The sequence below is a fragment of the Acipenser ruthenus genome, chromosome 12, assembly GCF_902713425.1.
Source record: "Acipenser ruthenus chromosome 12, fAciRut3.2 maternal haplotype, whole genome shotgun sequence".
Lineage (NCBI taxonomy): Eukaryota > Metazoa > Chordata > Actinopteri > Acipenseriformes > Acipenseridae > Acipenser > Acipenser ruthenus.
The window spans coordinates 31,639,802-31,652,799 of NC_081200.1; the positions used below are offsets into that span (position 1 = coordinate 31,639,802).

Here is a 12,998-nt window from a genome sequence, read left to right on the forward strand (position 1 = left end):
ACTCATTCTTTTTCTTCACCTCAGACATAACTTTCTACTCACGAGATCCTTAGTTTTCTTTTTCTGCTCAAGAGTCAAACTGATCTCCTTAATTACATTACTCAAGCAAGTAACATGAAACTATTTAAAAAAAAAAAAAAACTGTGACATTGACACCTTATTTATTTTTTTAAACTACACTAAACATTACATAAGCCTATCTTTTATAATGAACTTTTAATTATTCCATAAACAGTGATCTCCCAAAACAATAAATTACTTTATTTGAAGGCTCATTAACTTTAATACTCTTTCTGTAATTAAAAATGTTAATATGAATCGTCTGCATGCAGCAAAGTGTGCGACAAGCTCACAAAAATGCTGCCAGCTTCGTGCGGAGACCACCAGCGCTTTTCGGTTCGGTTTTATCCTTTGTTGGTATCATTTGGTTTGGAAATTTATGCAAATGTCTGTTTTGGATCAGTTTGAGAAAATCATAACCATTGTGTAACTACTTCAATACAATAGTGGCTAAAGAATGTCATAACAATGCACTATAAAGAGCATTTTATGGAAGAATTTTGGTAGAAGTGTCTCTATAGCAGACAGAAGATAAAGGATGGTTTTGCAGCAAAGAAGCATGAAGCCCTCAAATAATGGATTAGTAGAAACATCTACTTAAGACAGAAGAGAGAGTTAAAGTCAGGTCTGCCAGGCAGCAGAATACCACACAGGGTGGGAAATACATTTTCAGCATTTGTTTGTTTAATTTTATGTTTTTAACATTTCATCAGGTTCCAAAATAGCAGTGACAATAAAATAGGCATTTGTTTCCCACCCTGAGAAAGAACATGATATCAGAAGCATAGTGAGGTGAAATACAAGAGAATAGAGATAGTGAGAGAAAGGCAGCAGAGACAGAAAAGGTGAATATAGAGCTACAGAAGTGTTTATTGAGCATGCTACAGAAGTAAGCAGAGTACACACAAGGTCGAAATTAACACAACCATCAAACCTTCCAACTTGTTTAGAAAATTATTTGTTTAATTGTGCCGCTTCCAAACTATATTTAATTTTACATTTCTAAAGATGTAAAAACTCAACTAATATTGAAAATATGCATGACTTTTTTTTCCTCCCAACATAGACCACAGTATTATTATTTTTTTTTTACCAAGTACATAAATGTGGGTGGGGGGGGGGGGGGGGGGGGGACGGGACAGGAACACATTGGTCATTTTCAACAGCTGATCATCATAACACTGGTATATTCCGAGCCATGTTTGTTATAAAGTCTGATTTTTGAAATACAAAATATTTCAAAAGGTTTATTAAAACTGAACATTATAATGCAAGGTAAATTAAGACTAAAGGCACATAAACTTTGGTCCCACCAGGTTGTCAGCTTCAGAAAACTGTCACACAATTACTTTGCTGCAGCCTGACTGTACAGCTCACTTCTGCTAGCTTTTTATAATGCATGCAACAGTAGTTTCTCCAGAACTATCTATACCAGTCAGTACATGCTCAGAAGTCCACAGCCATGTTTAACCTTAGGTACAAACTAGAAGATGGCAACATATAAATGCACATAAGCAATGCTGAAGAACATCTACAAAAGTATATTTAGTCAAGCAACATTTATACCATATTTCTCAGCAGTGGTAGTGCAAACATAAAAAAAGGTTAGGATCTTAGTAATGTTCAGTTAGAGTTAAAGCTTTATCTTTGGTTGTATTGATAAAGCAGGCCAACATCTAAAACAGAAATGTAAAATATGGTAGCTTAATGAAACAGAAACAAAACCATCATCTCCCCAAACACATAACACATTAACTACTTGGAAAGATTGGCAAAAAAAGAAACAGCAGTTCTGTTAATAATGGTTACACTTTTGAGGGACATAACTTCAATCTGTACAGGTACTTCAGGAAAAAGCTAAACCTTTTAAGAAACCCACTCCTTGCACTATCAGAACCAATGTGCCAAATTGTAAACTATAATAGTTTGTGTAAATGTACTACTAATAAAATGTTGATACTATTTTGTCAAGTAAGGCACGTATCTTGTCAACTAATCTGATTATAATACAAATAAAATAAATGAAAAAAAAAATCAGTAACTTCTTACAAAGAAACGGAAAAAGTTAACTTATAATAAATGGGAAAATTCTTAAGATCAGTCCAATACTGCTGCCTTTTCTCTCAATCTCTCTTTTTTTCTTCAAAGGAATGACTGAACTTAAATGTCAAACTGGTCCCCAGTGTCCTGAAACAGTCAACAGGTATTGCCACACTAAACAGCATGAGCAGATTTTATAGCATTCTGTTATCATGCTCAAATGGTTGATTTGGAGAAGGAAACTCTCAGGTGGTGATTGTCTCCTAGATTGTAATTGTGAAGGTCAATCAAAGCTTGAATTGCTTCCTCAACAGTAGACATCTGAAGAAGTGCCATTTTGTGATCTCTGCAGAAATAAGGACTATGTTTAGAATCTGTAGTTACTTTACCCCAAAAAAATGTTGCTTTAACAAGTGCAACAATCAAGCATAAAAACTTTCCAACATATTTAACATATGAAAAAACATAAATCTTACTTACTGTTTACAATGAAATTCATTTGAAAAATACAGTAATTAATGTTTTACTTAAGTGCTTTGCAACACTACAGTACTGGACTAGATTCATAAAAAAGAAGTGACTAGATGTAACTACGTAAAAAAATAAAAATAAAAAATAAAGAAAAAAGCTTACTGGAAAAACTTGAAAGCTTTCACAGTGCCACCGGAGTTTTCAAACAGTGTTTTAAGATCTTCCTCTGTTATGGTTTGTCTGTAAAGAAGAAAAAAGGAAAACTTGAAGTACATCAACTTTTTAAGCAATTCCAATTCCAAATTACATTTTTGCTGTGCTTACGGGATATTTGAGAGATGAAGAGTTGCAGAAGGAGGAAATATATTCTGAAAGTTCTTTGAACCAGGCTTTTTGAATCGATGTAATGGTGAGTTAGTGAAATCCTTTGTCAACCCTTGGTCATCAAGTCCCTCCCTTGGAAGCTGCACGGTTTGATGTTTTGACAAAGTCACTCGTATTATCTTTCCGTACATCTTTTGACCATTCAGATGACTCATTGCTAAGAGAATGAAACAAGCAAATCAAATTATTTTCAAATAGCACCAACAATGAAAATGCATTTGATTTGGATCCCCCCCCCTCCCCCAAAACTTAAAACTGTTATTGAGTCGTGCAAATATATATTTAAACATCTGATAATCTGAGACTAATTGATGGTATCCTTCATGGGACACCTCTGCTACAAAAGTGGAATCGGTAAGGCTTTTTATTTAGCATATCTGGGTTACATTCAGTGAGTCAGTCCAGAAATGTCTATCTGTTAAAAGGGCCAGAGGAAAAAAAAAAAGGTAAATGATACCACTAAAGTATAGCTTTCACCTTGTTTCCACCAGTTATGGTTCCACATCTGCACTGTTGCTTAATTATAAAAAATTATATAAATAAAAAACACCTGCAACAAGGACAAAGTCTTACCAAGCTGAGCTTGATTCCCATCTGCCATTTGAATGAGTGCACTGTCTTTCTTATTGTACAGTATCTTCACACGCTGAGCATCCCCATAAACACCTTTTTAGAGTGAGAAGCAGGTAGGAAATAATAATAATCAATTTTCACGACACAGACTGACACATAGACATCAATGAGAAAGATAGAACATTCATCCACATGAAAAAAAAAATCAAGATTTGAATAGAGATTTGAAGAGAACATTCTGATACACCCTCCAAAAAAGCTATGTGGAATGGTCAAATTAACGTACATGCAAAACAAATTTATCATGCATTAACTAAAAACTGTGGCTATGGAGAGAAGTTTTTAACAGCAAAAGGAGAAAAAAAATAAGGAGGGGGAAGAGAGAGAGAGAGAGAGAGAGAGAGAGAGAGAGAGAGAGAGAGAGAGAGATAGATAGACACACACACATACAGAGAGAGAAGTAGCAAGATAATTACTACTAATCTATAAAAGCCAAAAAGCTAGCTATGAATAGTGAACAAATATTTAAAATCAATACTAAAAAATAAAAAAAAATAAAAGTATAGTGCTAACGATAACATACCGAAGAGGGTAAACAGACTTTGGGGCGTAACCATCTTTAGAAGGAGAGAAGAGCAAGCAGCGTAAGACAGGAAGAGAGAAGAGTCGAGGAAGAGCGGAGATGAACAGATCATCCATAACGAAGGGTGGTTTCCCGTAGAATGGTGAGGTGGTCATGGATCATGGTTCAAGGCAGTTAATTGGGGCAAGTTGGTCCGAGGAACATTTTGTTCAAGCACAAAGCATGAACAGAGGGTGGGGGGTAGGTAATGAAGAGGGAATGGGGAAAACAAAAAAGGACAAAGTAGGGAAAGGTAAGGGGTGAGAAAGTAAAAGGGTAAAGGATTGGAACAGGGAAGGGGAGGTGACAATGCAGAATAAGAAGTTGGGGAACAAAAATAAAATATAGGTCAGTACATAGGAAATGCAGGAGTTTGGTCAGAGAATGGCTGGTTTAATGTATTTTACAAGAAAAAAAAGGTGTCAAATGTAGCCACCCAAGACAAACATGGGTAAAGTACATTCAAATCAAAGAATTATAGAGCATAGCCTTAATGAGAAAAAAAAGGGGCATGCAATAGAATTTATTTGCTTGAGCGCTGCAGAGTATGAAATGCAGGCAAAATCAACTATTTTAGGTGGTGCTCTGGTTCAAACATTGCTAGCATGCAGGTGTACAGCTGAAACCACCTTGCAAAGTTAAGGTAACAAAACAAAGAGGAAAATGTTTAAAACCACAACGCCATTTTTTGGGGGGACAAATCAATACATTCCCAAACGAGTTATAGAAAAATCCCTACATTTCATACCACTTTCATAGCAAGAGAAAATAGCAGAGAGAGAGTGAGAAAGAGTCAGGACAGTAAACGCAAACAACTAGAGCTTAGAGAGAAGAGACAAAGAATTAGAGTTTCAATTTATAACAGGGGAGTAAAGAAGGAGTTTAGAAGACAGTGACCAAAATCTGCAAAGAAAATACTGCTAAGAAACTGAGAAGAGTGCCTCAAGTTCTTTTGGGAGAACCTTGAAAGAAAAAAGTATTTTCGTGAAGCAAGAGAGAATTAAATGTGACATTGCAAGCACAACAATCAAACTTAAAATAATATTTAAAATAATTATATTTAACAAACAATGAATACTTAGGTCATATTACATTGTACAGTTTCTGACATCAATGTAATGTTAATGTATTTACTAATTCCTAAACAAAGTTGAATGTCTTAACATTAAGGAATTAAACATGTACTGCAAGTGCATCTCTTAAACTAAATTACAGCTATAACATCTGCAGCTAGTTTGAAACATGTATTGGAAGTGGAATATTTAATTGTGGTGTTTAAAAATATTATACCATATAAACCACAAACACTGTATATGAAAAACACAAAGACCATGGTAAAAAATGCAACTTAATAAAGCACAGTATGCAATGGTCAACTCAGTCAACAGAATGAGAATGCAGACTGATCTGATTGAGTGTTGCTCACTGACCTCCTCGTTAAGGTTGCTGACCAGGAGAACGCCACTGTTGGAATGAGAGACTCCGGACAGCGCCACTCGACCTGCGGCCGCCGCTGCTGCTGCAGCAGCACTCAGAGGACTGAGAGCTCCTGGAACAGTTGCAACAGGAATCTCTGGTTAGAAAAATGCACATAAGCTGTTCCTGGCAACCTAAGCATAAGCATTCTAAACTCAATGCTGTAAGTCTGTGTCCATGTACCCATAAATGTATGTATACTCAAATATTGTGACCCAGTACATGGTTAAAAATATATAGCCAATTCTCGGATTAGGCTAATTTAGTGATATTAAGAATTTTCCCGGCCAAATTTAGCAGTTGCTTATGGTAAAATACTTCTTATAATATGATTTCACTTAACACAAACTTCCTGTTGAGAATTATTTTGGGGCCCCCCCAGAGAATAACAACAACAAAAAAAAAAAAAAAAAACGAATCGGCCTAGTTCAAAATGTTGAGTGCAAAGGATATTGGGAAACATAACAGACTAGCGCCTCGGTACAGGATTTTAGTGCGGTTTTGGGACTACTGTTCCTATGAAGTATTTTGAGTTGCCATACACCACATACAAGTAAAAGAAATGTTGCTGTGGATTTCAACATTCCCAGGAACACTGTCAACCATTCTGAAAAAACGGGGTACAATAATACAGGCCTATGAACAGCAAACTGGATGCAAGTCGTCAGCATTTCCGATTTGCTCAATACCTGATGTTGAGGATGCCTTGCTTTTGTGGTTTAAAAATGCCTGTGATCAGAATGGGACGAAGATTTCAAGTGCAGTTCCTTTTCAATGTATACATTTTAAAAGCTCCCTTAAGATACTGTATTGTGCAATTTATTCAACTTTTTATAATTTATTATACTTCTCATTGTTCTGTAATTGAAAATTTATGTCAGTGTCACTAACTTCAATAAAAACTGACTGTATTTGGCTTAGACTCCTGATAATTACTGATTAGACAAGTTTTTCTGCTGGCCCCTTAATTCTTATTAATGAGAGTCGACTGTGTGTGTATATATATTATTTTGGTTGGCCATAAAACTGATCAAGTTTATGGTATAAAAATAATTCTAATCAAAATTATAAAAGAAGATACCTCCAGTCTGTCCGAAACTGAGTGAAGAAGAAAATGCTCCCCCACTAGAGTATGGCGACACCATTCCAGAAGGAGTACCTGAAAAAGAGGTGTATCTTAAACTTTTGACAAGAGGCCGATCAGCAACTGGTAACTTAATTCTACACCACAACCCCAATAAATAATGGAAAAGTACCATCTTAAACCTAAACAATAAAGTTCACTTGCCCTCAGTGCCTCTTTTACTAGTTTTAGCAAGAGCTTTTCAATCAAGCAGTTTCCCTTTTTTTATTGTCCATAGCAATGTAAAAATCTGTTTCATTACAATAAAAGGGAAACCAGCGAAATCGTCGATCAAGATATTAAAGGATTTTAAAGAAAAAAGACAGAAGATTGTTAGGATGAATAAAATTTGGAACAAAGGTTATTATACCTTGATTCTTACCAAGCAGAGATGAATCCTTATTAAACGCTGCAGTCACAGAGGGGTCCATGGCTGGCTGCCCATCCCCAGCAGGCAGCTCAGGGCGAGTGTAGTCACGACTCTTGTCGTTGTTGTACTTCACATTCAAATTCACCAGTTTAGAAAAGTCAATACGCAGCGTGCAGCAAGCATTGTAAATGTTCTGACCATCCAGGGCCTTTAACAAAAAGGAACACCAAATATTAATCAGCATAATATTGAAAAATGCATTAAAAAAAGGATCTGTAAATCACAAAACCCTACATTTGTGTTCTAACTGGCAAGCTATTGCTTACATTATGATTTGTTTTATTATTTTATTATTATTTATTTCTTAGCAGACACCCTTATCCAGGGCGACTTACAATTATTACAAGATATCACATTATACATTATACAGATATCACATTATTTTTACATACAATTACCCATTTAAACAGTTGGGTTTTTACTGGAGCAATCTAGGTAAAGTACCTTGCTCAAGGGTACAACAGCAGTGTCCCTCACTGGGGATTGAACCCACGACCCTCTGGTTAGGAGTCCAGAGCCCTAACCACTACTCCACACTGCTGTTTTGGTACTCACCAGTTTGGCTTGCTGGGCATTCATTGGGTCACTGAATTGCAGCAAAGCTTGAAACTGGTTGTTCTTTGTGAATGTTATGATCTTCAGGACAGTTCCAAACTTGGTAAAGATCTGGCAAGTCAAAATTTTGTGATTACTCAACAGCTTACTGTACATGTCTTCTGCATTTGTGTACCTACAACAAGATGTACTATTAGTTACTGTATCCATGCTAAAACAAAACTTAGTAACAGAAAAAAATACTACATTGACCTTTAACCCTTTGCAGTCCATTTATTAACTGCACGTCAGGCACGCCAGGTCTAATTAATTTTCACACGCGCAGTTAATTTTATACGCGCTGTTTAAAAGTATTTTTTCACAGTCAAACAGGTTTAAATGGCCCTGAATATCAACAAAGCACTCACTAGGCATCTCCAGCCCCGCCCCACCCTTTTGTTTGCTATAGCGTTCACCTATGTAAGAAATAAATAATAATAATAATAATAATAATAATAATAGTCGTACATACCGATCGATCATTTCCGGATCACTCGTTTTATCACCAAACTCCTCAATAATGCGATCCAAGTCATTATTTTATTACTATAACATCTGAAAAAAGCTCTGCAAATGTCCGATAGTCTCTGTGCGCTGACGCACTCAGCCAGCTCGTTTACTATGAACGCCCCGTTATCTGATACCATGTATGACTATTCATGAGATACGCCTTTTTTTTTTTTTTCCCGACTTGTCTCGGCTCCTGTCGCTCCCACTCGGCAATTGAATAGTTTTCTCGGCTTTTTCCGGAGAAAAAACACCTAAACACCCGTTTATTGCGTTGCTATAATGATGTCGGACCCAGTCCGACAAAGGACCTGTGAGGAATAATTGCAATGTCGGACCCAGTCCGACAATGGACCGCAAAGGGTTAACCCTTTGCGGTCCTATGTCGGACCAGGTCCAACATTACAACTTTTCCTTTCCTGTCCGACATCAAAAAGGCATCAATCACAGGTTCCTAGTCGTTTTTTCTCCGGAAAAAACAGAGAAAAGCTTTTAATGGCCGAGAGAGGCTCAGTGAAGCCGGAAAAAAAAAATGGTGGCGGATCTGAGCAATACGCATAGTCCCTTCAGCACAGACATAACACGGACATAAACAAACAAGATAGCTGCTTCCGCATCCAGCGCTAAAACAAAATCGCAAACATTTGCCAAGCTTTTTGAGATGTTATAGTAATAAAATAATGACTTGGATAGCATTATTGAGGAGTTTGGCAATAAATCAAATGATCAGGAGACTATGAAGAGATATGTGATTAATACAGTGAACAAGGGGTGGGGCAGGGCTGGAGATGCAGTACTGAGTGTCCTGTTGATATGCAGTGTCTTTTAAACATGTTTTACTGTGAAATTACTTTTAAACAACACGTGTAAAATAAACAGCTTGTGTGGAAATAAATTAGACTTGACGCGTCTGACGAGCGCTGAATAAATGGACCGCAAAGGGTTAAATGTCTTTCTTTGTGTCACTGGCATTGATATACTGACAATCAAACAGAACATGCAATTAACTTACCTGCTGAAGGACATCTAGTGTAACAGGGTAGAACATGTTGTCAATAATGATCCTCAGCACTGGGCTTTGTGCTGGTGTCAATGCACACTCACTAACTGCTGTCCCAGACATGGGCGTACTTGCCGACTGAACAGCAGTCACAGCTTGAAGGACAGCCTGCGCACGCTACAATGTAAAAGTTAATAATGTTCAAGTGTTACTGAACAATTCACGTCAACGTCACAACATCTTGTGTGTATCCAAATGAAGCAATTGTAGGAATACAAGTAATGTGCTTTGTTGTACAACAGACTATATAACCTGAAGATATTGAGATAAATATTTTACATTTTGCAGATAACAGTATATAAAGCTGCTTTCAGATTTATTTAGGTTGTTTCAAAACAACTTTAAAAAGGACTTGTCACGAGACTACAGGGGAGATGTAGTCATAGCAACAGCGAAACTGACAACCCTAAATTAAGACCAATGACACAAAATGTCCTTTCAAATAGAACAAACTACAAAAGCTTTACTAGCATGGATATTAAAATACATCTGTAGAGATCTCTTACTTTAACATAATTAATATAACATTTTACCTGATTAAGGGCACTGTCAGTCTTTAGTTCTTTGTGATTCGAGTACTGGATGAACACAGGCACATTACGAACATGAGGCGTCACAGCAGTGTAATAATTAACCATGGTAATAGCTGCTTCTTCACTTCCAAGCTCTAAGAATGCCTGTTGGTAAAAATGAATACCCATAAAAGCACTTTTTTTTTTTTTACATAATTACTCTAAATAATTAAATCAGTAACACAAAATTTGACAACAGCGAAAAAAAATCTACAAGAATTAATTTTTGCTATTATGTTAAAGACTACATAATGCAGATTTGCAACAATTTATTGTTAAGCTTCATGTAGTGGGAAGCATTTCTTCTGAATGGTGTAGAGATATTTAAGTTTCAGGTGACAGGGTTTTCTGCATGTACAAAAGAATCTAGCTGTAATTCTCTCACAGGGGCACTTAGTGTGAGGTGTCACTGAGAAACAAGACACTTTAATTACATACCTGATTCTTTCCTTTTAGCATTAGAATATTGGTGACCTTCCCAAAAGGTAAGCCTAGGGCAATAACTTCTGTCTCTGAAACTTCATTTGGCAGCTTCCTGATGTGAAGGACACGAGAGGGTGCACAATCCATCCTGTCTTCTACTCTTAATTTCTTGTTATCATTGCCATTAGCTGTAAAGAAGATACCATTTTATGAAAAAAGAAAACTCCAGTCATGTTACATATTTATACAGGACAGAACCCCAGTTTTTTTGCATGGGACTAGAATGGGATCTATTCACTTGATCTAACCAGCTGTGATCCAAACACTGTCAACTTTGTTATTTCTTATGAATTTATTTTTAATGGAAATAAAAACCAAAAAACAAATACGATTTTAAAAAGTTTTTTTTTCATCACAAAAGAAACAAACAAAAAACTAAATACCTACCAGTAACCACCATACCACTGATACTAGAATTAGGGCTGTTGTATAGACTGCTAGACAACAGCTCATCCGATCCTCTCTGCAAAAACAGACAACACATAAGGGAAATTCACTGAAATATCAATACCGAAGCAATCCATGAGAAACAGAAAATCCAAACACTCAGCTCTTAGCCCAATGGTTTGCAAGAAAATCACTCCCAAATCTGACTCAAAACAAAGAAATCAATACAGTAATTAAATCTTGAACTTACTGGAACCCTGTGCAGTGCAGAGTTCATACAGAACTCATATACCCAGCGTAATAAAACATTTTGTTAGTTAAAGAAGAATATTTATTTAAACTGTTGAACTAATCGTTTCCTTGACTTTTATATTTCAAGACATAATTGTTATGGTCGTTCAACTGTTTTCATTTGAAGCCATTTTAATTACTAATAGTGACTAAGTAATTTGTTGCCACTGTAAGAAGCTCATTTAAAAGAACACTGCTAATTGTAATTTTGATCAATGATGTGTTGGAATTGATTAAAAGAGAATGAGAATCGTAACTAGGAATTGATTGTAAAATGGAATTGGAAATGGAATTTGAATTTAAAAACAAGAATTGACCCCAACCCTGGAAACAAAGAACAAGCCATGTCATAAGAAGTTTGGCTGTGGGAAGCCTATGCAAGACATGTTCTGCCCCTTACTGAATTTTGCACTACGAGACATGCGCATGCGTCAGTGTTCTGTTGAATTTTGCCCATGTGCTTACTTAAGCTATTAATTTGTTCATAAAAACATCAAAGAACAAAACAGATCAAGTGAAAATGAAATTAACACAGCAGTTATTACTTTCCATTCTGCGATTATTAGGCCTACCTTTAAATATGCGCTATATCTATCAGTAAACCAAACCGTAAGCAAGAATTATACAATACAGAGAAGCACAGTTTAGCAGAGTGGTACTCAACTCTATTCCAGTCCTGGTTTTTACTCCAAGCATGTTCTAATGTAGTTAACTGAAGCTATTAAGAGGCAATTAACAAATATAGGACCTGCTTAGAATAAAGACCAGGACTGGAATGGATCTCAAAGGGCCAGAGTTGAGTACCATTGGTTTGGCCTAATAAATATAGTTATGAAACACGGTAACGCAGACATGTACACGATCATTTTTAATGTAAATATTATATCTGGATAAAGGCGCCAGCTAAATGCACTTAGCTAAATTCCAAGCGTTACGTCTGGCGCAAGCCCAACACTGCACATCACCCAGTCAATACCATCCCAACTGTCAAGCATGGTGGTGGCAACATCATGTTATGGGGGATGCTTCTCTTCAGCAGGGACATTTAACCTCCTCCTCATATAACAGTGTTCAGTTTAACCACTACAGCTCTGAATAAAAAAAAAATTGTTTGAAAAACTGTGCATACATTTTTTGTAATTGAACAAAATGTGACCGTATTGGTAGGGGTTGAATACTTCTGAAAACCACTGTATGTATGTGTAGGCTATAAATAATTTGAAGGCGGTATAAAAGCAGGGCACTGAAAGTATGGATGGGAATTTCAAATAGTTTTCTATTCGAATACAAGGGGGCCAATATTCTTGTGCATTCCAAAACCCGAAATACATAACGAAAGGCAAATATGTATGTGTACTACAGCAGACAGCATAAAAAGTGTAAGCCGCTAAAGTTTAAGTTTGACGATTTCTTTGTTCAAGTTACTTGGTTTATTCAATAACCTGTAAATAATTAAAAACAAGGAACATACCTGGTTGTACTTTTAATGGTCAGTGCAAATGCTAACATTACTCCATCCATTCACAGGAAGTCAACTAGAGGTTTTACATTGTACTGCAGTCCACAGACACCATGATGTAGATAGCCATGTGCCTGACAAGCAGGTTGCGTTCTGGTATTTAACCAGAAACAAACAAACAAACAAACAAAAACAAAAAACTTTTTCCGAAACAGCGGCACGTGACAACGTAGTAATGTTAAATAGTATTAGTTTAGCTCAAGAAAGACGGCTGCAGTTGGGACTTATTTTAAACAAAATAATATGTATAAAATAAATTTATAAAAGCAGGTTACTCTTGATCTCTGCAGCATCATCCTGTATTTGTTTACAGACACATACACTCTAACTCTTAGAAGCAACAACACAGATTACGTTCTTGACAGGAAATTAATATATACAAAACAACTTTAATTTCATGGAATAT

General features: G+C 36.2%; 1 protein-coding gene across 2 annotated transcripts in view; it reads right to left on the minus strand.

The window, feature by feature from the left end:
* Positions 1–906: 906 nt before the first annotated feature.
* Positions 907–12,998, minus strand: part of LOC117417078 (polypyrimidine tract-binding protein 2-like) — a 19,201-nt gene continuing 7,109 nt past the window's right edge. Inside the window, exons 3-15 of one of the 2 annotated variants that reach the window (XM_034028804.3) lie at positions 10,783–10,858; positions 10,351–10,523; positions 9,874–10,017; positions 9,293–9,457; positions 7,735–7,845; positions 7,132–7,327; positions 6,708–6,785; positions 5,581–5,699; positions 4,112–4,145; positions 3,529–3,621; positions 2,896–3,112; positions 2,734–2,811; positions 907–2,446 (exon numbers count right to left, since the gene is read on the minus strand). In XM_034028804.3, the coding sequence (XP_033884695.1) occupies positions 2,317–2,446; positions 2,734–2,811; positions 2,896–3,112; positions 3,529–3,621; positions 4,112–4,145; positions 5,581–5,699; positions 6,708–6,785; positions 7,132–7,327; positions 7,735–7,845; positions 9,293–9,457; positions 9,874–10,017; positions 10,351–10,523; positions 10,783–10,858 (1,614 nt within the window). In that variant the 3' untranslated portion in view covers positions 907–2,316. Of the gene's footprint in view, positions 2,447–2,733; positions 2,812–2,895; positions 3,113–3,528; positions 3,622–4,111; positions 4,146–5,580; positions 5,700–6,707; positions 6,786–7,119; positions 7,328–7,734; positions 7,846–9,292; positions 9,458–9,873; positions 10,018–10,350; positions 10,524–10,782; positions 10,859–12,998 lie in introns of both variants that reach the window. The other variant, XM_034028803.3, reaches the window with a different exon arrangement.